The sequence below is a fragment of the Anomaloglossus baeobatrachus genome, chromosome 12, assembly GCF_048569485.1.
Source record: "Anomaloglossus baeobatrachus isolate aAnoBae1 chromosome 12, aAnoBae1.hap1, whole genome shotgun sequence".
Taxonomy (NCBI): domain Eukaryota; kingdom Metazoa; phylum Chordata; class Amphibia; order Anura; family Aromobatidae; genus Anomaloglossus; species Anomaloglossus baeobatrachus.
The window spans coordinates 62,426,940-62,450,309 of record NC_134364.1 but is presented as its reverse complement, the minus strand read 5'-3'; the positions used below and the strand labels follow the sequence as shown (position 1 = coordinate 62,450,309).

Here is a 23,370-nt window from a genome sequence, read left to right as displayed (position 1 = left end):
TATTTACTAGGAACCAACCATGGACCACTGTGTGGACCCCCAGGGTTGACCTTGTAACCAAGCCCTTAAAGGAGAAAGGCCATTTAAAGTTTGGTGTAGCCCATGATCAAGTTCTACCTCCCTTGCCATAGAGATTTCTGTTATATTCTAAATCGAAGGGGGTCACGCCATAATTAACATTTATCACCAGTCCTCGGATAGACAAAGGCATAATCCCTGCCCAAACTGCAGAACGAGGGTCCCAAAGTCACCTGTTGTGAGCAGAGCAGCACTGAGCATGTGCAGTGTTTGCACATTTAGACAGGACTTGTGAGACCCCTGGTCTGGGTTTTACCTGCAGTGATCAGGGATTTATCATCTATCTTGTAGGTGGGTAATATGTTTTTGAAGACGAACCCTTCTAATTTTTAGACATTCGTTGAGCATTATTTGCAGGACTCTGGTTACGTGGTGAAGTAGTGGAGACCTGTAGATGGTAGGAGGACTATGTACAGCTCCTATAAGTTGTTGCTCAACTCTTAGGCTAGTTTCACACATCCGGCTTTTCGCCGGATTCGGCGCACGCCAGTACAGTGTATACAGTACAATGGCAGCGTGACAAGTGCCGGTCACATGCTGTCATGTGACTGGAGCATGTCACCCGGAAGTTGCGGCGTAGCCATTGTACTGTATACACTGTACTGGCGTGCGCCGAATCCGGCAAACCGGTGGATGTGTGAAACTGGCCTTAAAGCGCACCAATCAACAGGATTTTCGTATATAACCTAAAGCCAGTGCTATACTAGCACTATCAGGCGGATTATATATATACCTTTTAGTTGTCAACTAGGATGTATAGGTTTTGAAACACAAGCAAGTAAAATGAGCAGCTTTGTGAATGGCAGCAGCTGCTGATCAGCTGATAGCTGGGGTGGGTATTCATGATTCCCGTCCCCCTGCCTCTGTCCTCCCCTGATCTGTTGTGTATGCTAATTCTGTTATAGAATCGTTTTAACAAGTGACTAGAAGGACCTGTGCTGATGTCATACCCATGTGACCAAAAGGGACGAGGCCTCAGCCAACATAGCTGATACCAAGACGCAGCATTTTTCTGTTGGCTGAGGCCCCACCCCTTCTGATCACATGGGTATGACATCAGCACAGGTCCTTCTAGTCACTTAGTAAAATGATTCTATAATAGCAGAAATAACAGATCGGGGGAGGACTGACAGGCAGGGGGGCGGGAATCACTATGAATACCCACCCCAGCTGATCGGCAGCTGCTGCCAATCAAAGAGCTGCTCATTTTTACAAACTTGCTTGTGTTTCAAAACCTATACATCCGAGCTGACCACTACAGGTATGTATAGAATCAGCCTGATAGCGCCAGTATAGCACTGGCTTTAGGTTATATAGGTAAATCCTGGTGATTGGTGCGCTATAAGTCTGATTTTCCATAACAGAACTTTCTGTGCTAAGGTTGTTTGATTTCTATTGATCCCTGATCAGATGAGTTGTATCCATCAGACATAGAACATATGGTCTTCCCCTTTAAGTAAATCTATAGTCAAACCTTTGTAGACATCTGGGCAGAAGTTAAAGCTCTTATTTCTCCAAGTGACCAGATCGCGATGTCTTCTGGCCACTCGACCTAGAAATACTGTCTGAAGGGGGAAAACTGTTCATTAACTCTCCAACGTTTTCATGGAGATGTTTTTTGTTTTTTCTCTTTCCATTTCCTCTCCACAGGCGTAGATGCCTTGTGTGATACTAATTCTGTCTCCTGCATGACGGACGTGCTCCATCTTCAAGCTTTAACCTCTCTCTCCAGTACCGAGCGCAGTGTCTAGCACTCCTGTAGGATTCCCGTCCACGCTGTCATACACACTTCCTTTGTAAATTGACCCATTTCCACCACAAGAGCTGACACTTCTTTTTTTTTTCTTAACACTGTATATCTGTAGCTTCGTCCAAACTGTAATCTAGCAATGGAGAATTGTAACCCGACCATGAAGCCATGTGTTTATTATAATGTATTACGTCACTAGGAAAGCACTTCTCAGCTAGCCGCGCTCTCATGGAAGGTAACTACTAATCTCGGGGGTCCGTTAACGGCATGAAGTGGACCTCCGACCAGACAACCTGTACGCTGTAGAATTAACAAAAGCATGTTCTGCAAGTGCTTGAGGCCGGACGTGGAGACCCATAGTGTGGTCACCATCCAACGTTGTCTTCATGGGTCTCCGGCGTTGAGTCTTCACTGGATTTAGAGCTCGTTCAGTCTTTAGTGTGACTTTATGGCAGTTGTGCTTCTTCTACTAATCCTAAAAGTGTATGGTGATTTGTGTATGTCTTTCTACCTTCTAATAAACTCTCTCCACCTGACCTCCGTCTGCGTCTTCTTGTCTGCTTGGTTTTCTTTTTTACTAACTAACATTTGGTGGACCTTCTCTGCATCGAGCGACCGGCATCCTCAAAGTAGGAGATGCTGACCTGCTAGGCCTCCATTTCTGAGCATCCATCAACCGCTTGCCAAGTATTTAGCTTCTGGCCAGTTCTAGAGGTTTCCATCTCTACTTGATAGGATTCCTGCCGATCATCCACGCCCCACGTCTGGGGTGTGTAGGATCCTGGTGTCCTCATCAGCACAACTCCTCTATCTCCATGCTGGGGTGGTGCCTGATGGACACCACGTCAGTAGTGCCTTACCTCCCAATAAGAGGTGCCGGATAACCCCTCTAAAACCCTAGGGATCTGGAGACAGACCAGGAATGCTAACCATGGTGGTTATGCAGTGTAAACCCTTCTGGACTTTAAGGGGCTCTCCGGAGATAACTTTCTGATCAGTGGGTGTCTGACTTCTAGGACGTCCACCGATCGGCACTGGATCATGTCCAACCGCCGCTCCATTCGTTCTCCATGCTGAAACCAGCCTAGCATAGTAGCTCTATAGGGAAGGTGTAGCAATTGGGGGGTAAAACGTCCCCATTCTGTCGATCAGTGCTGGTCCTTGTGGTCTGACACCCACCGATCAACAAAGATCCACCTCTTCTGTAGATAAATGGTATCTTATATCCTGCTCTTACATGTCATCTAAGAGTAGGAAACCTTGGCTGCTTTCTTACCCCCCCCCCCCCCCCCTCCAAAAAGAGAGAAAAATGACAAGTGTTATGTCTGGTATTGCACCTCATCTCCACTCCAGTGAGTAGGGTTAAGCTGCAATACTACAGACAACCAGGGGACAGGGGAGTTGCTGTTTTTGGACAAATGCAGCCTTGATAAAGCTTAGTAACATTGGGGAGATCCAATAAGAGGAAGTGGCCGGTTGGCAGCCGACACATAATGGTATTTTCCGATCTGGTTCTGGTATAAAACATCTGCTAAGGTAGGAAAAAATAAATGGCTTATGTGAAGGTGAGACGCCCACCTGTATTTAGAATGAAGGGGCTGCCACATACTTCAAAGAATAGTGAAAATGCTTCATTTAAAGGGCTTGTTCCATACACAACATATTTCGCCTATCCACAGGATCAACGGATGATTGACTGGGGTCAGACCGCTGGGACCCCTCTAACCAAATCACAAGAACTTGGGTCCAGAGTGAGCATGTGCGACCGCTGCGCCATTCCTTGCCTATAGGAGTCGTGGTCACACATGCTCATTACGGCGTCATTCATACAGGGGCCTTTGGCTCTCCCGTTTTCGGGATCGGTGGGGTCTCTGCAGCCGGACCATCTTTCCTGTGGATGCGCACAGATAGCTGGGGCCTTAGCATCCTAACCTACTGCAGAAGTCAGATGCAGCATGACGGCGGGCATCAGATTACTTATGGCACAACTTATTGCCCTGTTATGTTTGGTTTCTAATGGTCTAATAAAATGAGACATAACATAAGGCGGGCCAGGCATATGGATGTGGTACATTTTCATAGCGTTAGCTACAGAAGCTGCACTTTGGTTCAAAAAAGTCTGATATATTGAAATTTCATGTATGCGGCTATGACAGACGACAATAGGGAGGGACGTTCTGCTCAGTACTGAAGAAAAAAAACAAAAACAAACCAAAACCCCACACTGTGCTTTACTTGCCTTTTGGTGTTGCCAGAACCTTGGACTCCTCCGCAGTTTCGCTGCAGTGGTCGCGTAGTTTGGCTGCAGCGGTCACTGCAGCCAATCATTGATCTAACTGGCTCCGAGTAGCTTGGGCGGCAGAACCGCTGAGCCCACTGATTGGCTGCAGTGCTGTTGATATGACATTGGCGCTGCAGACAATAAGATATCTGGAGGAGTGGTGGAGACTCTGTGCTGGACCTGAGAAGGGGGGGGGGGTGGGAAGCACATGGTTTTTGTTTTTTTGTTTTTTTAAATGACTGCATATAAGAGGTTTCTGAAAGGGGACAACTCCTTTTACAGGGGTTGTCCATTTTTCTAAACTGAGTTAAGAGGTGGGGGTGTCTGTGTAGTACCTTCTTTTAGCGTAGAGTGGTACCGACCACCGCTGCTAGAAAGCAAGACATTTGCAGCGCTTACAAACTCTTATCTATTGTGTTTGTAAGCGCTTCTTTGAGAGCTGGAGCATGCGGTTACTGCCTAATCCCGGCCAGCTTGAGCTCAGGGCTTACAAGCTGGACATCAGCGTTGGTCGGTCTCCTTGGCAATAAGCTGTAAAGAGAACAAGTGTTAATTTCACAACGGCTGCAAATTTTAATAAGCAGCAAAAGGAAAGTGCGTGTAAAAACAAAAAATGTTCAATGTATGATGGGGGTGAGCCGTTATTTCAGCAAGTCTACAGACCAGGTGACAAACGTCCGCTCTGCTACAACTGTGTCTTGAGTGGTAACTTGTATACTGAATGTTCTCCCTATCCGCACATAAACAATGTCGTTTTTCACATCCTCTCAACCTTCTGTTCTAGGACGGCAATGGATCTTTAAAACGCAGCGGTTCCTTTAGCAAACTCCGAGCTTCCATACGACGCAGCAGCGAGAAGCTGGTCAGGAAGCTGAAGGGAGGCAGTTCACGAGACGGTGAACCAAAGAATCCGGGGTAATTATCCAAATCTAGCTGAGCTGCCGCGTTCCCCCGCCTGTAGCCTATAGCACTTAGCACTTTGGCCGGAGCGGGCGTATGCCGAGCACGTGCAGTGCCTGTGCGCGTGTCTTCTGGTTATATTACTCAGGGATCGCTGTGAACAATTACAAGATTCTCATTTATTTTTGTATGGCTCAAACTGAGAGATCCACTCCTGGACTACAGATGTGTCCGTGCTTTAAAGATGGAGTCCTCAATGCAAAAGAAGGGGTACGGTTTACTGTATGAGGAATAGAGCCCCCTGTTTCATATCCACAAGGTCAGTGTGGCACAGGCTGCACTTCCAAGTAATCCATGGCTTCTGATCTTAACACTAGAAGTCCCAGAGAGGGGTCATTTTGACATTTCTACCATTGAAACCCTATGGAGCTCGAAATTCCTGGGACTTCTAGTGTTAAAGGTGCATCTGCTCCTTGATATAAAGCAGTTTGGGAGGTATCAACCCTCGCCCCATTAAAGGGGTTTCGAAGGGTTGTTTTCCTGCACGATGGAGACTGGAGAGATGAAACCTTTGTGGCTTGTAGGCATCATCCAGGGTCCTAATTATTAGAATAAAACCTGATGGGCGTTGGATGGTCGCCCAGCATGACTATGCTCCCTATTAATGTAAAATAGGACCCCTGCATGGTATCCCAGAGGCATACCCTTGATGCCTGACATATCAGATTAGGCATGAGTGTGCAGACACATACCCCTTTTAAAAAGGCTGCCTGGGATTTCACTATACCAGCAGCAGCGAATGTACAATGCCCTACAATCCCCCACCTTCCCATGTTCTGGTGGTCCCTGCCAGTCTGTTTACATTGCAAAAGTGATTTTGATACTGGTCTTGGTGTCAGTGACTGTAATATTAAAACCACAAAGTCTACAAAGAGCCATAAGGACCACCAGAGCAACCTGGATGGACGTTTTCACCCATCTACAGGACAGTTGGCTACTTTTAGATCCTCCGTGGTCCTTCTGCTGCTCCATTCATTCTCCATGGGACTTGCCAGAGCCCTGTATTTCCCATACAAAAAGAATAGAGAGGTGGTTGACTCTACATACTGCCTATAAATTATAATTCTGGTGATCAGTGTTGGATCCCTAGCAATCTAAAAGACAGGCAATGACCTGTACACACCCCATCAACCATCAGCATGGCAGCGCATACACCAACAAAAACTGCAAAAGTATAGTTTCCACACTACATAAAGACACTGGATTCCTTGAAAGCAATTTTCCACTTTTTCTCAGACTCCAAGTGAAACCATAACATTCTGGTTGGCTGCGGCCACCACTAGAGGGAGCATTGGAGCTCTGCGCATACACTGTAATTTGTAATGTCCTCCTTCACTGTGTGATGTCCTCCATCTCCTGTGCTGCTGCATTCAGTCCAATGAAGGTCACTACACTGTGATTTTATCCACTATTATCAAGTTATTGTATGTATAAGACTTTAGAAAATGTTAGGAGTACAAGAAATTACCACAGTTTCTTTTTGTATAGATTTACACTGGACATAAATTTTAAAACAATTGATTTAGTTTTGGGAAATATTAAAATGCATCATGTTGGGGTTTTTTTTGGGGGGGGGTGTATTTTATTCACCCTAACAAGGTCATTAAAAATGTGAAAAGTTTGTATAACACATTACTGAATAAATTGACTAAGTTTTAACCGTGGTTCATTATTTTATTTTAGTTCTCAGTTTGGGCTTTTTTTTTTTTTGTTTTCTTACCCCCCCCCCCTCTTCTTTTATTACTTTGTGTTTAACGGGTGAAATGTAAATGAAATCTGCTTCTGATAATCCTGTGCACTGATTGTTAATCACTTTTAACCCCCTAATGGGTTTGTTCCTAACCAGCGTTGATTTCAGCCGCATGGTCCTACTAATGCAGAATGCACTCATGTCAATACAAGTCTGCTCTGTGTTCTTTACTTACAGCTTTAATCCTAACCAGAATAAGCTACAGGAACAGGGCTGAAATTTATTGAATTGTATATTATAGGATGTTAAAACTTGGTCCATTTCATATGTAGACAGGTATAGATTAAAGGAGTCCAAAATTCTTTGGTGATTTGACCTTGTATATATGATACAAAGCTCAAAATCTCCTACTTCCACTTAAAAAAATAAATTATAAAATATATAAATGTTTTGTTCTACAGCCACCACTAGGGGGAGCTCCCTGCATACAGAGATGTGTAAGATTCTGTCTGTAGCCACCACTACGAGGAGCTCACTGCCTACACAAATACGTAAGATTCTGTCCCACCACTTGGGAGAGCGCACTACAGACAGAGCTACATAAGATTCTGTCTGCAGCTACAACCAGAGGGAGCTCGATGTATACAGAAATACATAAGATTCTGCCTGCAGTCACCACTAGGGGGAGCTCCCAGTATACAGAGCTAGATAAGATCCTGTCTGCAGCCACCACTAGAGGGAGCTCCCTGCATACAGAGCTAGATAAGATCCTGTCTGCAGCCACCACTAGAGGGAGCTCCCTGCATACAGAGCTAGATAAGATCCTGTCTGCAGCCACCACTAGAGGGAGCTCCCTGCATACAGAGATACATAAAATCCTGTCTGCAGCCACACAACTATGTGGAGTGCCCTGTATACAGAGATACATAAAATCCTGTCTGCAGTCACCACTAGGGGGAGCTCCCAGTATACAGAACTACATAAGATCCTACCTGTAGACACCACTCACTAGGGGAGCTCCCTTTATACAGATATGGAACATCCTGTCTGCAGCCACCACTAGGGGGTGCTCCCTGTATACAGAGATAGATAAGATCCTGTCTGCAGCCACCACTAGAGGGAGCTCCCTGCATACAGAGATACATAAAATCCTGTCTGCAGCCACACAACTGTGGAGTGCCCTGTATACAGAGATACAGAAGATTCTGCCTGCTGCTACCACTAGGGGGAGCTCATTCTGTACATAAGATTCTGCCTACAGCCACCACTAGGGTCATCTCCTTGCATGAAAAGATGAGTAAGATTGTCTGTAGCTGGGGCACCTCCATGCCTACACGAATATTTGCCTGCAGCCACCAATACCAAGCAGCTACCTGCATACAGACATACATAAGATTCTGTCTGCAGTAACCACTAGGGGGAGCTCTCCCTAGTGGTGGCTGCAGACATATACATACAATTTTGCCTGCAGCCACCACTAGAGGGAGCTCCCTGTATACAGTTACATAATAAAAATCTTTTGGTAGTCACCACTAGGCGGAGCGCTCTGTATACAGAGATTTATAATATTCTGCCTGCAGCCACCAGTAGCAAAGCTCCATGCATACAGGTTTATCGAGTTAAATAGGAGTGATGCAAAATGTGTATGCAGAGCGCTCCCCCTAGTGGTGGTGGTAGGCAGGAAAAAAATAAATCCTATCTTACTGTATGGCCTGTTATTTGAGAGGGTATTTCGAGCTCTGTCTGAAACCTAAGCATGAACCCTAATCAACACATAATTATTAAACCACAGAACCATAGGAACACTTTAACACTAGTCAATACTGTAGTTTAAAGGGGTTAGGAAAACATTGTTGCTTCCTTTCAAAAACAGGACAGCAGTCTGTGTGACGAGGCACTGTTCTTGACACAAAACCACCATGTTTTCCTACTTCTAGACTACCCCTTTAACTGATTTCTTAAATTTGCTGTACAGGTTTTAAGGAATTATTAAAGCGCTCCAATCACCGGGATTTTCCTATATAACCTAAAGCCAGTGCTATACTGGCACTATCAGGCTGATTCTATACATACCTTTAGTAGTCAGCTTGGATGTATAGGTTTTGAAACACAAGCAAGTAAAGTTTGTAAAATGAGCAGCATTTTTTGTTTGGCTGCAGCAGCGAATAGCTGGGGTTTGATGTAATTCCTGCCCCCAGCCTTTTCCTCCCCTAATCTATTATTTATGCTAATTCCATTCTAGAAGTGTTTTACTCATGGTTGTGGCTATAAATCATGGTGGCTAGACGGACCTTGCTGATGTCATACCCATGTGACCAGAAGGGGCGTGGCCTCAGCAGACATGGCTGATACCAGGAAACAACATTTTTCTATTGGCTGAGGCCCGCCTATTCTGGTCACATGGGTATGACATCAGCACAGGTCCTTCTAGCCACCATGATTTATAGCTGCAACCTTCTACAATGAAATTAGTATAAATAATAGGGGGAAGACAAACCTGCAGGGGGCACTATTAATAATCACCCCAACTATCAGCTGATCGGCAGCTGCTGTCACTCAAAAAGCTGTACATTTCAAAAACTGTACATCTTGGCTGACAAAGGTATGTATACAATTGGCATGATAGTGCCAGTATAGCACTGGCTTTAGGCTATATAGGAAAATCCCGGTGATGGATGCGCTTTAACATAAGTGCATCTCAATAAATTAGAATATCATCAAAGTTAATTTATTTCAGTAATTCAATACAAAAAGGAAACACATATATTATTATTTAGAGTCATTACACACAGAGGGATCTATTCCTGTATATTATATAGTCATTACACACAGAGGGATCTATTTCACATGTTTATTTCTGTTAATGTTGATTATGGCTTACAGCCAATGAAAACCCAAAAGTCATTATCTCAGGAAATTAGAATTACCACAAAACACCTGCAAAGGCTTCTTAACTGTTTAAAATGGTCCCTTAGTCTAGTTCAGTAGGCTACACAATCATGGGGGAAGACTGCTGATTTGACAATGTCCAGAAGGCAATCATTGAACACACTTCACAAGGAGGGTAAGCCACAAAAGGTCATTGGTAAAGAAGCTGGCTGTTCTGAGGGCTGTATCCAAGCATATTAATGGAAAGTTGAGTGGAAGGAAAGTGTGGTAGAAAAAGGTGCAGAAGCTACCGGGATAACCACAGCCTTGATAGGATTAAGAAAATGCCATTCACAAATTTAGGGGGGGATTTACAAGGAGTGGAGGCTGCTGGAGTCTGTGCTTCAAGATCCACCGTACACAGACGTATCCAGGACATGGGCTACAACGGTCGCATTCCTTGTGTCACCACTCATGACCAATAGACAACGCCAGAAGCGTCTTACCTGGGCCAAGGAGAAGAGCTGGACTGTTCTCAGTGGTCCAGGGTGTTGTTTTCAGATAAAAGCAAATTTTGCATTTCATTTGGAAAAAGCGGTCCCAGAGTCTGGAGGAAGAGTGGAGAGGCCACAATCCAAGCTGCTGAGGTCTGGTGTGAAGTCTCCACAATCAGTGATGGTTTGGGGAGCCATGTCATCTGCTGGTGTAGGTCCACTGTGCTTTATCAAGACCAAAGTCAGCGCAGCCGTCTACCAGGACATTTTACAGCACTTCATGCTTCCCTCTGCCGACAAGCTTTTTGGAGATGGAAATTTAATTTTCCAGTAGGACTTGGCCCCTGTCCACACTGCCAAAAGTACCAATACCTGGTTTACTAACCACTGTATCACTGTGCTTGATTAGCCAGCAAACTCGCCTGACCTAAACCCCATAGAGAATCTGAGAGACACCAGAGCCAACAATGCAGACGAGCTGAAGGCGGCTATCAAAGCAACCTGGGCTTCCATAACACCTCAGCAGTGCCACAGGCTGATCGCCTCCATGACTCGCCGCATTGATGCAGTAATTCATGGAAAAGGAGCCGCGACTAATTATTGAGGCATTTACTGGACAGACTTTTCAGTAGGTGCCAACATTTCTGAGTGTAAAATCATATTTTCAGATGGTCTTGTATAATAATCTACTTTTTTGAGAAAATGACTTTTGGGTATTCATTGGCTGTAAGCAATAATCATCAACATTAACAAATAACCACGTGAAATAGATCCCTCTGTGTGTAATGACTATATAATATATAGGAATAGAGCCCTCTGTGTGTAATGACTCTATATAATAGGAATAGATCCCTCTGTGTGTAATGACTCTATATATAATATGTAGGAATAGATCCCTCTGTGTAATGACTCTAATATATACACTGTTCCAAATTATGCAAAAATTTTTTTCATATTTTCCTAAATCAACTTTATGAATTGCAGTCATTGTTATTTTCCAGTCATGTACTATTTGAGCATAATTGAAATGTTTTTGATCAAACTGCCTATGAAAACAGTATATTTTTAAAAATAATAAACACTCCAAATGCATGTTCCAAATTATTATGCACAGCAGAGTTTTCAACCTTTTTTATTTTGAAAAACAATATGGTCAATTGTGAAATTATAAGCATTTCAGCTTATTACAAAATGAAATCAAACAGTTTTCAAGTCAAAACTTAATTCTAGGTGATGTTACATTTGCACATAGGACCCCTTGTTCGAAAGAAGCTTCTGAACTCTCTCGTCCATTGAATTTCAGTTTTTGGATGGTTTGTGCTTCAATTGTTTTGCATGTGGCCAGAATACCCTCCCAGAGCTGTTGCTTAGATGTGAACTGCCTCCCGCCATCATAGACACTCCTTTTGATGATGCTCCAGAAATTCTCAATGGGGTTGAGGTCAGGGGAAGATGGTGGCTACACCATACGTTTGTCCTCTTTTATGCCCATAGCAGCCAGAGATGCAGATGTGTTATTTGCAGCATGAGACGGTGCATTATCATGCATGAAAATGATCTTGCTGCGGAATGCATGGTTCTTCCTCCTGGACCATGGCAGGAAGTGCTGTTTTAGCAACTCCACATAATTATGGAGTTCATCTTTACCCCTTCAGGGATCCTAAAGGGGCCGACAATCTCTCTCCCCATGATTCCAGCCCAAAACATTACTCCACCTCCTCCTTGTTGGCGCCTTAGCCGTGTTTTCATGGGGTGTCCATCAACCAGACATCCTCCACTCCATCCATCTGGACCATTGAGCGTTGCACGGCACTCATCGGTGAACAGAACAGTTTGGAAGTCAGTCTTCGTGTATCATTTGGCCCACTGTAGCAGTTTCTGCTTGTGTGCAGTGTATAGAGGTGGTGGACAGGATGGCTTACGCACACCTGCAAACCTCTGAAGGACCCTGCATCTTGTTGTTCGGGGGACGTTGGAGGCACCAGCAGCTTCAAAAACCTGTCTGCTGCTATGACCAGGCATTTTAGCAGCTGCTCTTTTAACCTGACGCAATTGCCTGTTGGAAAGTCCTCAATTTCTCCTTATAGCACGCACACGTGTGCTGTGAATCAGCTACATACTTCTTGATTGTGCGATGATCACGATGAAGTGTCTTGGCAATGTTGATTGTAGTCATGCCTTCACCTAAATACTCCACAATTTGTTGCTTCTCAGCAGCCGACACATCCTTTTTCTTTCCCATTTTAGCAAAAAATGTAGCCTGCTTAATAATGTGGAACAGCCTTCTTCAGTAGTCTTGCCTTTATTTGGACACACCTTCCAAACTAATGTGCACAGGTATCTGCAATTGCTGTCAGTGATATAAAGAGCCCGGACACACATCACAAGCAATGAGTTTAAATGACAAAAAAATTCTAACCTTATCACTCCTAAACTCTTTTTGCATAATAATTTGGAACACAGTGTAGGAATAGATCCCTCTGTGTGTAATGACTCTATATAATATGTAGGAATAGATCCCTCTGTGTGTAATGACTCTATATAATATGTAGGAATAGATCCCTCTGTGTGTAATGACTCTATATAATATGTAGGAATAGATCCCTCTGTGTGTAATGACTTTATATATGTTTTCCCTTTTTTGTATTAAATTACTAAAATTAACTTTTTGATATTCTAATTTGAGATGCACTTGTACACCAAGCATGGGCTAACAAGACCCCTGTGGTACCGAACTACAGACGCTGAGGGCACTGGAATCTGCTGAAACCATTCTTTTTGCTCTAGTTGTATTCATCAGGTCCTTGGATCAATAGGGTGTGATCGATATAGTGCAGGTAGCATTTCTGCAATATGCACATTTTGTGTTGAGCTTGAAGGATTAGTGTTTGCCCGCCAGCACATGGCAAGGGGCCTATGTCTTGTATTACTGTGTCTAGACCTCCAGTGATTCTCATTGGTTTGTCCTTGCATGTCCACTTCCCTGGTTGCAGCATGAAGCGTGCCAGTTCTCTGAATGTTCTTAACACGGGCGGCAAAGCTGCTGAGGACCACATGCAAGTAAGACGCCCAGTCCTGTTCTTTCCTCCTGTAGTACTAGTAGTGTGTGTATGGAGGTATGACGTGCTCCACTGTGCCAGTGTGAATGCCACTTAGACTTACCTAGACGCTGGTGCTTTGCTTGTCAATGTGGTGCATAATATTTACTGAATAGTGCTCCTAGCACTAAATTGCTTATGTGCTGCCCATGTCCACCGCTATTTACTAACCTAATAATGGACTAACTCGCTCTTACCGCTCCTTGTACCCACTTTATCGTCATTATAAAGACACTAGCGACGATGTATCTCGACGGGTGCAGTGGAAATGAGATCAGATTTCCCTTTGCACCAGCTGTGATCCATCTCTGCATAGTCGTCTATCCATATCATTATCCTGTACCAAAATTATGATTATCCGTCTCATTACATATGTCTGACAACATATCCATAAGATGGGGCATCCATATCAGATCGTTGGGAGCTGCAAATAGATGTGCCAGGTGTCAAAACCCCACCGATCTGGTAGGGGGTGACCTTTCCTGAGGATAGGACATTAATAATAATCCTTGGCATGAAATTTCATGAATATTTTATTCAGACCTCAAAGCTAAAAGATAAGTGGGATGGGGGGTTTATATTCCTGACCCCCATCTTTAAGTCATAGCGGAGAGTGGCTGCAACGAGCGTCTCTTGCTCTGGAGGAGCAGTTATGTTTGCAAATTGTTATTAATTGTCAGTGTGTAATACTTAATTTTTCCTGTGGTGGCGCTGCAGGGAAATTGCATGCCTGTCCCCACAGATTTCACTGCAGGACACAAGCTGTCATAAGCTTTTAGTTAAAGGACTTTTTCTTTGTCGCTCCATTGGGAGACCCAGACAATTGCGTGTATAGCTTCTGCCTCCGGAGGCCACACAAAGTATTACACTTTAAAAAGTGTAACCCCTCCCCTCTGCCTATACACCCTCCCGTGGACCACGGGATCCTCAGTTTTATGCTTTGTGTGGAAGGAGGCACATATCCACTCATGCATTCTCATACTTAGTTATGTCGGTTGGAAGAAAAGAGGGCCCCCACGGGGCACCCGGCATGTTCCCTTCTCACCCCACTATGCCGGCGGTGTTGTTAAGGTTGAGGTACCCATTGCGGGTACGGAGGCTGGAGCCACATGCCGTCTCCTTCACCATCCCTTATGCGGCTCTTGGAGAAGTGGGATCCAGAGCGGTCATCCATTTGCTGGGACCGTGCTCCATCCGCAGCCCCTGGTGGAACCTGCCGGACCGGAGCCTCTTCAACCTCAGGGACCGGGCCCTGCAACTTAAAGGTACTCTGTGTCCCCATAGGGGACTGTGCAGGGAGCGCACCTTCTTCCCGGAAGCCGCGGTAGTTGAAGCTACGTGGTCTAGTCTGCACACTTTCACGAAACACTATCAAGTGCATACCTATGCTTCGGCAGACGCCAGTCTAGGTAGGCGAGTCCTTCAGGCGGCGGTTGCCCACCTGTGAGAGGGGGCCGTTTTCGGCTCTTTTTATCGAGGTATTATTTTACCCACCCAGGGACTGCTCTTGGACGTCCCAATTGTCTGGGTCTCCCAATGGAGCGACAAAGAAAAAGGGAATTTTGTTTACTTACCGTAAATTCCTTTTCTTCTAGCTCCTATTGGGAGACCCAGCACCCGCCCCTGTGCCCTTCGGGCTAGTTGTTCTTTTGTGTACACATGTTGTTCATGTTGAATTGTTCTTTTGGTTCATGGTTTTCAGTTCTCCGAACATCCTTCGGATTGAATTTACCCTAAACCAATTTATAAGTTTTCTCCTTCCTGCTTTTGCACCAAAACTGAGGAGCCCGTAGTCCACGGGAGGGTGTATAGGCAGAGGGGAGGGGTTACACTTTTTAAAGTGTAATACTTTGTGTGGCCTCCGGAGGCAGAAGCTATACACCCAATTGTCTGGGTCTCCCAATAGGAGCTAGAAGAAAAGGAATTTACGGTAAGTAAACAAAATTCCCTTTTTTAACTAAGGCCGGAGTCACACTCGTGCATATCTCGCATCACATCACCCGGCACGGCCGCACAGTCCCCGGACAGGAGCCAGTCAGCGGCATGTATTTGCAGCTGAGACGCTCCTGTCAGAACAGCATCAGGCCGTGCAGGGTGATGTGATGCGAGATATGCACGAGTGTAACTCCGGCCTAAAGGGGGTTTTCTGCATACATATGGAGTGCTTTTAAAGGGGTTTTACTACAAAGAAAGTTGATTTTCATCAATAGATACACTGGAATAATAGTTTCCATGATTGGATGTGTTTTATAAAAAAATATATATATTCCTGTGCGGAGATAATCTTAGATACAGTGTGTCCACCGCCATTAACTTGAGAACGGCTGCAGGTATAGGCATAGTAGTGTCTAGGTATAGTAAAGTAGCCATGCGCTACGCAATGAAACCACCTATAGCACCACCTGGTGGAAAACAACAGAGCTAGCATTTTTATCTCAAACGGAACGCGAAAGAAAAAAAAGTGAATTAACAAATTGTAGGGCATCATCAATTCAATACGAATCGACACGTTGCATACAGAAATGCTATGATATGAAACCCATGACCTCCCCCCAACATTGAATTCTGGTCACGCATATGGCGCTCATTTAACTTTGATGCTCAGTGACCCCCGTCAGCTGCAATGCACATCTGGACTCTGCACAGCATACTGTATCTTGCTGCACGTTGTGCAATATGGTAGGTGACACATTTGCACAAGCATCTGTGATACGTCGTCGTAGGTCCTGCAATGTTGGTGGAGGGGTCGCATACACCTGCTGTTTGACGTGACCTCACAGAAGTCCAATGGGGTCAGGTCAGGTGAGTGTGGAGGCCACTCCACGCAGCCACCATACCCAATGACTTGTAGGAAGGTCTCCATGAGATATCGCTTCACGTCCGCAGCCTTGTGAGTTTTATACGTTCTAATCAGCATTTCTGTATGCAACGTGTCGATTCGTGTTGAATTGATGATGCCCTACAACTTTGTAATTCACTTTTTTCTCTCTCGTTCCATTTGAGATAAAAATGCTAATTCCGTTGTTCTCCACCAGGTGGTGCTATAGGTGGTTTCATTGCGTAGCGCATGACTACTTTACTATACCTAGACACCACTTCTATGCCTATAGCTGCCGCCGTTCTCAAGTTAATGGCGGTGGACAGGATATGGGTGGACACACTGTGTGTGTCCCTGCTGCGTACTGTGTAATGGCCGTGTCTGACCATACAGAGCCATATGCAATCCATAATGCTAGATACACTGATTTCAGCCATACAGTACAATAGCTGCACAAGTTGTCCTTAGGAAACACCTGTCCACATAGGACAAATGGTGCAGACTTTTTCTGCAGGTTTCACCTCCTGCATAGCATATATTGACGGACTGCGTTGATCAGTGTATGCTGTGGAATTTCTCCTTTAAAGAGGTTCTCTAAGAACAGAAAAAAAATAAAATGTGATTTAATCCTAAATTCCAGAAATATCCATACTGTGGTAGTTCAATTTGGCCTCAATCACATCAGTGCAGTACCACATAAAGCCCATAGACAAGAGGGGGCGCGGTTTCTGGAAGAAAACTGGTTCAAACGTATGATAACACATGCATAGGCTGTAATGTTTTATTGGTACTTGACACTTAAAGATTTATTTACTATTTATTAATGATTAGTATTGGATGGGCGAATCTGCAGATGTTTGGCCGGACTTTAAAAGTCTGATTCAGGATCGGACTTGAACCCGAATATCTGCCCGGACGCCGATCCCCATATAAGTCTATGTGGACCCGAACATTGGGCTGTATATTGATGGTAGAAAGGGCTAGGCAGATTAGAGCAGGATAGTGGTTTTGGGGGTTTTTTTTTGTTAGTCTCCTGTACGGCTGTAACACTTTCGGATCCGCTCATTAACCCTCATACATATTCGCAGCTACCCCCGCCCACAATCAGTCCCGGCATCTATGTTTGCAGTCAGACCACATCACCACCCAGTGTGTCAACATCTGTGATTGGTTGGAATCGCACATGCTATCTGTATCCCTATAGTGGTGGAAAACTAAATTGCTATAGAGTTCCTCCATGTTGATACTCAACACAGATAAAGCATACAGCTACATTCTGTAGACCCTAGTCAAGTGTTTATTTTGGCTGTATCAAAATAAGAGGAGCTGCATGCTGCTTTTTTTTTTTAAATATCTAAAAATAAAAAATTATAAAAAAAGATGGCGTGCAGTTAACCCCCCCCCTAATTTTCATACCCCGTTATGCTAAAGCCGACAGCTGGGTCCTGTTCTTATCAGGCTGGGGAGGCACATAGTTATTGGGGGGCTCCCCAGCCTTATGTCCCATGATGATCCCAGCTCTGCTACATACTGAAGTCCCAGCGTGGGGGCACATTACTGAACATGACCGCACACTGCGTCTTCAGGCAGTGATGTCACTCAGTTTACCAGTGGTCACAGCTGGAGGGTCCTGCAGTACCCCACCTGTAACCGTAGGTAAACTCAGGCAAACTGATTGAACTCAGTGACTTTACCTCAGGTGAACTGAGTTCAATCAGACGTGCATCTCTTGGCAAAACACCGTTTTGTTTTGTTTTTTGTTTTGTTTTTATTTTGCCAATAGTTGCTGAATTGGTGCTGAAATGTATATGCCAAATTTCTGCACCAAATCTGCATTTTCTGGCAAAAAACCGCATCAAACATAATGTGGTATTGATGCATTTTTTTTTTTTGGAGGGGGGGCAGAAGATGTAGATTTGGTACAGCAATTTGGTGTATAAATTCCAGCACCAAATCTGCATCTCTTGGCAAAAAATTAACAAAACCGGTTTTGGCGCAGTTTCAATGTGATTTTCTGCCAAGAGATGCAAATTTGCTGTTTGAAATTTCTGTATCAAATTTGCATCTCCTCCTTTTTTGCTTTGCCAGGAGATGCAGATTTGGTGCTGAAATTTATACACGAAATTCTTGCTACAAATCTGCATTTTCTGGCAAAAAAACCCCACATCAATATTGCATCAAAACCGCATTGCATTTGGATGCGTTGTTTTCCTGGAGATGCAGTATTGGTGCAGGAATTTTGTGTATAAATTTCAGCTCCAAATCTGCATCTCTTAGCAAAAAAAAAATCCACTGTTTTCTGCCAGCAGATGCAAGTCTCATTGAACTGTATGAGTTGACCTGAGGTGAGGTCAGAGTTCAATGAGGTCACCTGAGGTGAGTTTACCTGCAGTCAAAGATGGTGTACCTTGGGAACTTACACCTGTGACCGCAGTTAAACTCAGTGGCGTCATGTAGTAGAGTTCTGTAATGTGCCCGCGCGTTGCAACTTCAGAATGTAGCAGACCTGGGATCGTCGTGGGACCTCGTGTGGATTACGTCAGACGTGGGCGTTTAGGGTTAATAAAGTGCAGAAAGAGGGTGGTTGGTTTGGTTTTTTTTTTGGTTGTTTTTTTTTTTAATTTCTAATCTAGTTATACTACTTGTCGTTGCCTGGTATAGCAACTAATTGTCTCTCTCTCTCACCACCGATAATCATTAACAGGCTGTCTTATTCTAAGAATGTCCTCCGTTGCCTATAGCAGCCAATCAGAGCTTCTATTAATGACATGTAACAAAATAGAAGTAGAGCTGTGATTGGTTGCTATAGGCCACCTGATAAATATCCAGGCAAACTGTCAAAACAGACAATATATTACCTCACACATCCAAACAGCAAGTAAGCTTTTTTTTTTTTTTGTCGCATAACTAAGGCGTGGGGTTAAAATTCCCCTTCAAAACAGTCTGACTTTCTTTGAGTGAAATGAGGCAGCTGTGCAAAGTTTTATGATTGTAAATGCGACGGTGCGGATTTTTTTTATCACACACAAACACACACACCCATGCGCACGCACCCACCCCTACACACCTTTAGGCTACGTTCACACGACCGTTCTGTTGTTGCGGTCCGCAGAAAACTGTCCTGTTTTTCCACAGATGCATCTGTGTGACAACCGCATCTGTCCAGACCGCAAAAAAAGACAGAAGGAGAGTTACATTCAGTCCAGGGTATCTGTTCCTCATATAAGGTCTATGGGGAACAGAATCTGGGGCAAAGGGGTAGGAGCAAGCGCTCTGTTCTTCCTGAGCCGGCCGCTCATTAGGCTCATACATATTCACTCCTCCCCCGTCTGTGATTAGTTAGTCGGACGTGCCCCCACGCTGAGTGACAGCTGTCTGACTGCAACCAATCACAGCCGGCTGTGGGCGGTTCTATATCGTACAGTACAATAAATAATTTAAAATAGTGTACCCCCCCCCACCCCCCCACAAATTTTGATACCAGCCAAGATCAAGCCTCACAGCTGCTGGCTGGTATTCTCAGGCTGGGGAGACTCACGTTATTGTAAGCGCCCTCCACCCCAGCCTAAACATATCAGCCAGCAGCCACACTGAATTGCCGCATCAATTAGTTGTGACGGTCCAGCGACTTTATCCAGCTCATCCCGAATGCCCTGGTGCAGTGGCAAATGGGGTAATATATGGGGTTGATACCAGCTGAGTAATCTCACCTGACATGAAGCCCAGAGGTTCGTGAGGTCAGGCATCTATCAGATACTCGACGTCTCTAACCCAGCCAGTAATAAAAAATAAAAAGACAAATTTTATTTGAAAAAACACTACCCAACACATTCAATGTTTCACCAATTTATTGGAAAGAAAAAACAAATCCAGGTCCGGCGTAATCCAATAAGGGGTTCCCACGACGATTCATACCATACTCGTTGTCCCAGTCAATGAAGAACAGAATGTTCCCTATTGGCTGGGAGAGCAGTGCAGTGACCCTAGCTAACATCAGGACAGCCCTGGTCCAGCGATGACTTCATGAGGTTAGCGAGGTACATTACCTGCGGTGATGGAAGCCGCTGCACTCATGACGTCAGCGCCCGCCACTGAGTGCAATGACCGCCGCATTCACAGGTGAAGTATCGCGAGCGGCCCGTGACATCACGGCTAGTCAGTCTCAGGCTGCCTACGAGAGGTGATGTGAGAATGTGGCAGGCACAGAAGTCGATGACAAGCGCTGACTTCAGGAGTGCAGGAATTCATCACAGCAGGTAATGAACTTTACTAACCTCCTGACTGCAACACTCATCATCCCCGCGGCTACTCACACTCTGCAGCCGGGGCAACTGCTGACACTGCAGTGGGGGCAGCAGTGGGACTGGTGCAGGAGCAGGACACAGACTGCAGGGGCACGCGACGGAAGTGCTTCTGGGGATTTTGCGGACTCATTGACTTGTATTGAGTCACGGGCCGTTATTGCAGAACAGAATAGGAAGAACATCTTCCATAATAACAGAACAGACATACGGCGTCCATTCCTGTTTTTTTGCACACGGAAGTGCTTCATCCAATCCTACACAAGACATTGAAAAAATGGTCCTGTCAGTAGGACCGCAAAGAAACAGGAACTGACCAGGACAAACGGAACGGTCGTCTGAATGAGCTCTTATATATCTGATAAAGGATTTTTTCGGTGTTTTTCATTTCAGTTACAGATTAGCAATGGGGGAGGGGACTAGGACCGATCAGACGCCAGGACTGATGGTGGGCGGGGCAAGCAGTGAATATGTATGAGGGTTACTGAGCAAACTTGGAAAGTAGTGTTACAGTTGTGTGTACTCTTCTGCTCCTGCTTTAGGCCTTGTGCGCACTAGACGGAATTTACCACGGATTACCCGCGGATTTACTGCATGTTTCGCTGCAGAAAATGTTCATAACATCTCTGCAGGGATTCACCAGCAAATCCTATGACAAAAAAAAATGCTGTGCCCACTAGGCGGATTTTGACAGCTGCATAGTTTGCTGCAGGACTCCCGCAGCAAAAACAATTGCATGTGACTTCTTTTCCACAGGTAGCTGCGGGACTGGCTACCAGAGGAATATCCAGTAATGCCAGGCCTGGATTCAGTTACCTGCACTGAACTCCGGAGCTGTCACCTGAGCTCTGGAGTGCAGCCTAGAATAAACTGCGAGCGCCGAGTGATTTGATTCCCCGGCGATTGCCGTTTTGTTCAGGCTGGGCTGATCTCCGGAGCTCAGGTGACAGCTGTAGAGAGGGCGGGCTGCACTCCAGAGCTGTCGCCTGAGCTCCGGAGATCAGCCCGGCCTGAACTAAACAGTAATCGCCAGGGAATCAATCACTCGGCGCTCGCAGTTTAGTCTAGGCTGCACTCCGGAGCTCAGGTTTGAGCTCCGGAGTTCAGTGCAGGTAACCACGGCCAGGCCTGGTATTACTGGAGATTACTCCGGTAGCCAATCCGACGCTGGCTGCGGCATTTCCACAAAAAATCCGCAACAAATCCGCACAAAATCCGAAGCAAAACGCAACAAACCGCATGCGGATTTCGGTGCGATATTTTCCCGCAGGTGCGGAAATCTTACTGAGCCTCCGTAATTTTCTGAAGAAAATTCCTTTTTCTAGTGCGCACAGGGCCTTATTCCTAATTTGAGGGGTTTTTTTTGTTTGTTTTTTTACAAATTATCCGGGTGGGTGAACTTGAACAGGAACTTCCCAGAGAACTGTTTGGGGTCCGGACGGACCCCGAGCTTTACAGTTCGTGTTCGCCCATCACTGTGTTTTTATGTTTAAAATTATTATTAGTATTGCTTATATTTGTAAAGAAAAAAAAGTTTAGATATCAAGTTATTGAACTGTATTAATAGTAATTTTTTACTATTTCTACTTTAGGGAACAGTCCTGTTCACATTTGTGCTGTAGCTTCCATTTATAGCGGAAGTCACAATGTAGTGCGAGATATGATAGGACAAAGGCGCCCAATTAGCCCCTACCAATTACAATGGGGTCCATGATTTGTCTGCAGGAATGGCGCTGCCAGGATTTGCTTTTGGCAGCCCCAATGCAAATGTGCACAAGGTCTAAACGCCATTTTTGCTGAACTCTATACATAGTGTTGCAATGTTGATTAAAAAAAAAAAAAGTTTTTTCCCCGTTTTTCTTCTTTTTGCAGGAACGAAATAATTGTCTGACTGAGAGCCGAGGTCTGAGCGCCAGTCACACAGACCTGGCCCACTGAGCCGCCGCGCAGGGACTCGCTACCACGAAGAACGCACTGAGACTAAGCTTCCCCGTACAAGAAGCTTATTCCCGTCTGATGTTTTTAAAGAAAAAAAGACAAAAAATTCTAGATTTTATATAATTTTTAGTTGTTTTTTTTTTTTGTTTCCCCCCCTTTAAACCCCCTTTATTTATAGGTGTGTATGATGTATATACTTTGCTGCTTGCACTGTTGTCTGTAGAAATATAATATATAAAATGCCGAAAATGCATAATTGGGTGACTGTTACAGCCGCCAAATCATAGGCAGAAAACCTGTTGGCTTTGGGCCATGTTCACACAGGTTGGGGGGACTCTTTGTTACAATGAAGACCACTCTAGAGGCAGGGAAGGAATTCTTTTTTAATTTTATTTTTTTTGTGTAAAATAACTGTTTACATTGCCCGGACAGGGACTGCGCACTTCTTTACTACATGAACCATGGACCACCGTCTTATTAAATCCGATATCTTCCACTGATACCATGGTGTTAGGTCATTTGAACATAGTTACAACTTGGTGGATAATCTATATTTTACACATAATATAAGGTCAGATCTAAAAACCTGTGTAGAAACAAAATGGAGCTGCTTCCCATAGCAACCAATCACAGAGCTTCTCTCATCTTCCAGCCTGCCTTGGAGAAATATAAAATGCGCTCTGATTGGTTGCTATGGGCAGCTGTCCTCCATTTTGTCTATACATTGGTTTACATGCAGCACTTTTGTGGCATTTTGTTTTTCTTTTTGATGAAGATCATCTCTAAAGTGAAATGTTTCTATTCTTGTGGATTTTTATTTTTTTTTCACAGTAAACTGAAAACCTCAATACTGAAATAAATGGTTACTCTTACACCTTTTTATGTTTTATGGAGTGAAATAAGTCAAATAGCTATATGTATGAATTTGTCATAAATGTGGCGGGTCTGGAATGTGCACATTGTCATCCTTTTTTTTTTTTCCTTCCCCAAAACACACTTCCCTCCTGTACATAGTTTCATTCACAGAACTAGGCCCCGTTGCTCATAGCAACTAGTCAGCTTTCATTTTTTAATCTTTCCATGTGAAGTGAAAG

The 23,370-nt window shown here is 44.6% G+C and overlaps 1 protein-coding gene across 7 annotated transcripts in view; it reads left to right on the top strand.

The window, feature by feature from the left end:
• KLC1 (kinesin light chain 1) overlaps positions 1–23,155 on the top strand; it is a 97,429-nt gene extending 74,274 nt beyond the window's left edge. For 4 of the 7 annotated variants that reach the window (XM_075329563.1, XM_075329561.1, XM_075329562.1 and 1 more), the window contains exons 14-16: positions 4,894–5,024; positions 13,115–13,181; positions 22,211–23,155. In XM_075329563.1, coding sequence (XP_075185678.1) covers positions 4,894–5,024; positions 13,115–13,181; positions 22,211–22,276 — 264 coding nt within the window. In that variant the 3' untranslated portion in view covers positions 22,277–23,155. Of the gene's footprint in view, positions 1–1,728; positions 2,365–4,893; positions 5,025–13,114; positions 13,182–22,210 lie in introns of those variants that run through there. The other 3 variants (XM_075329567.1, XM_075329565.1, XM_075329564.1) reach the window with 2 other exon arrangements.
• The last annotated feature ends 215 nt before the right edge of the window (positions 23,156–23,370 follow it).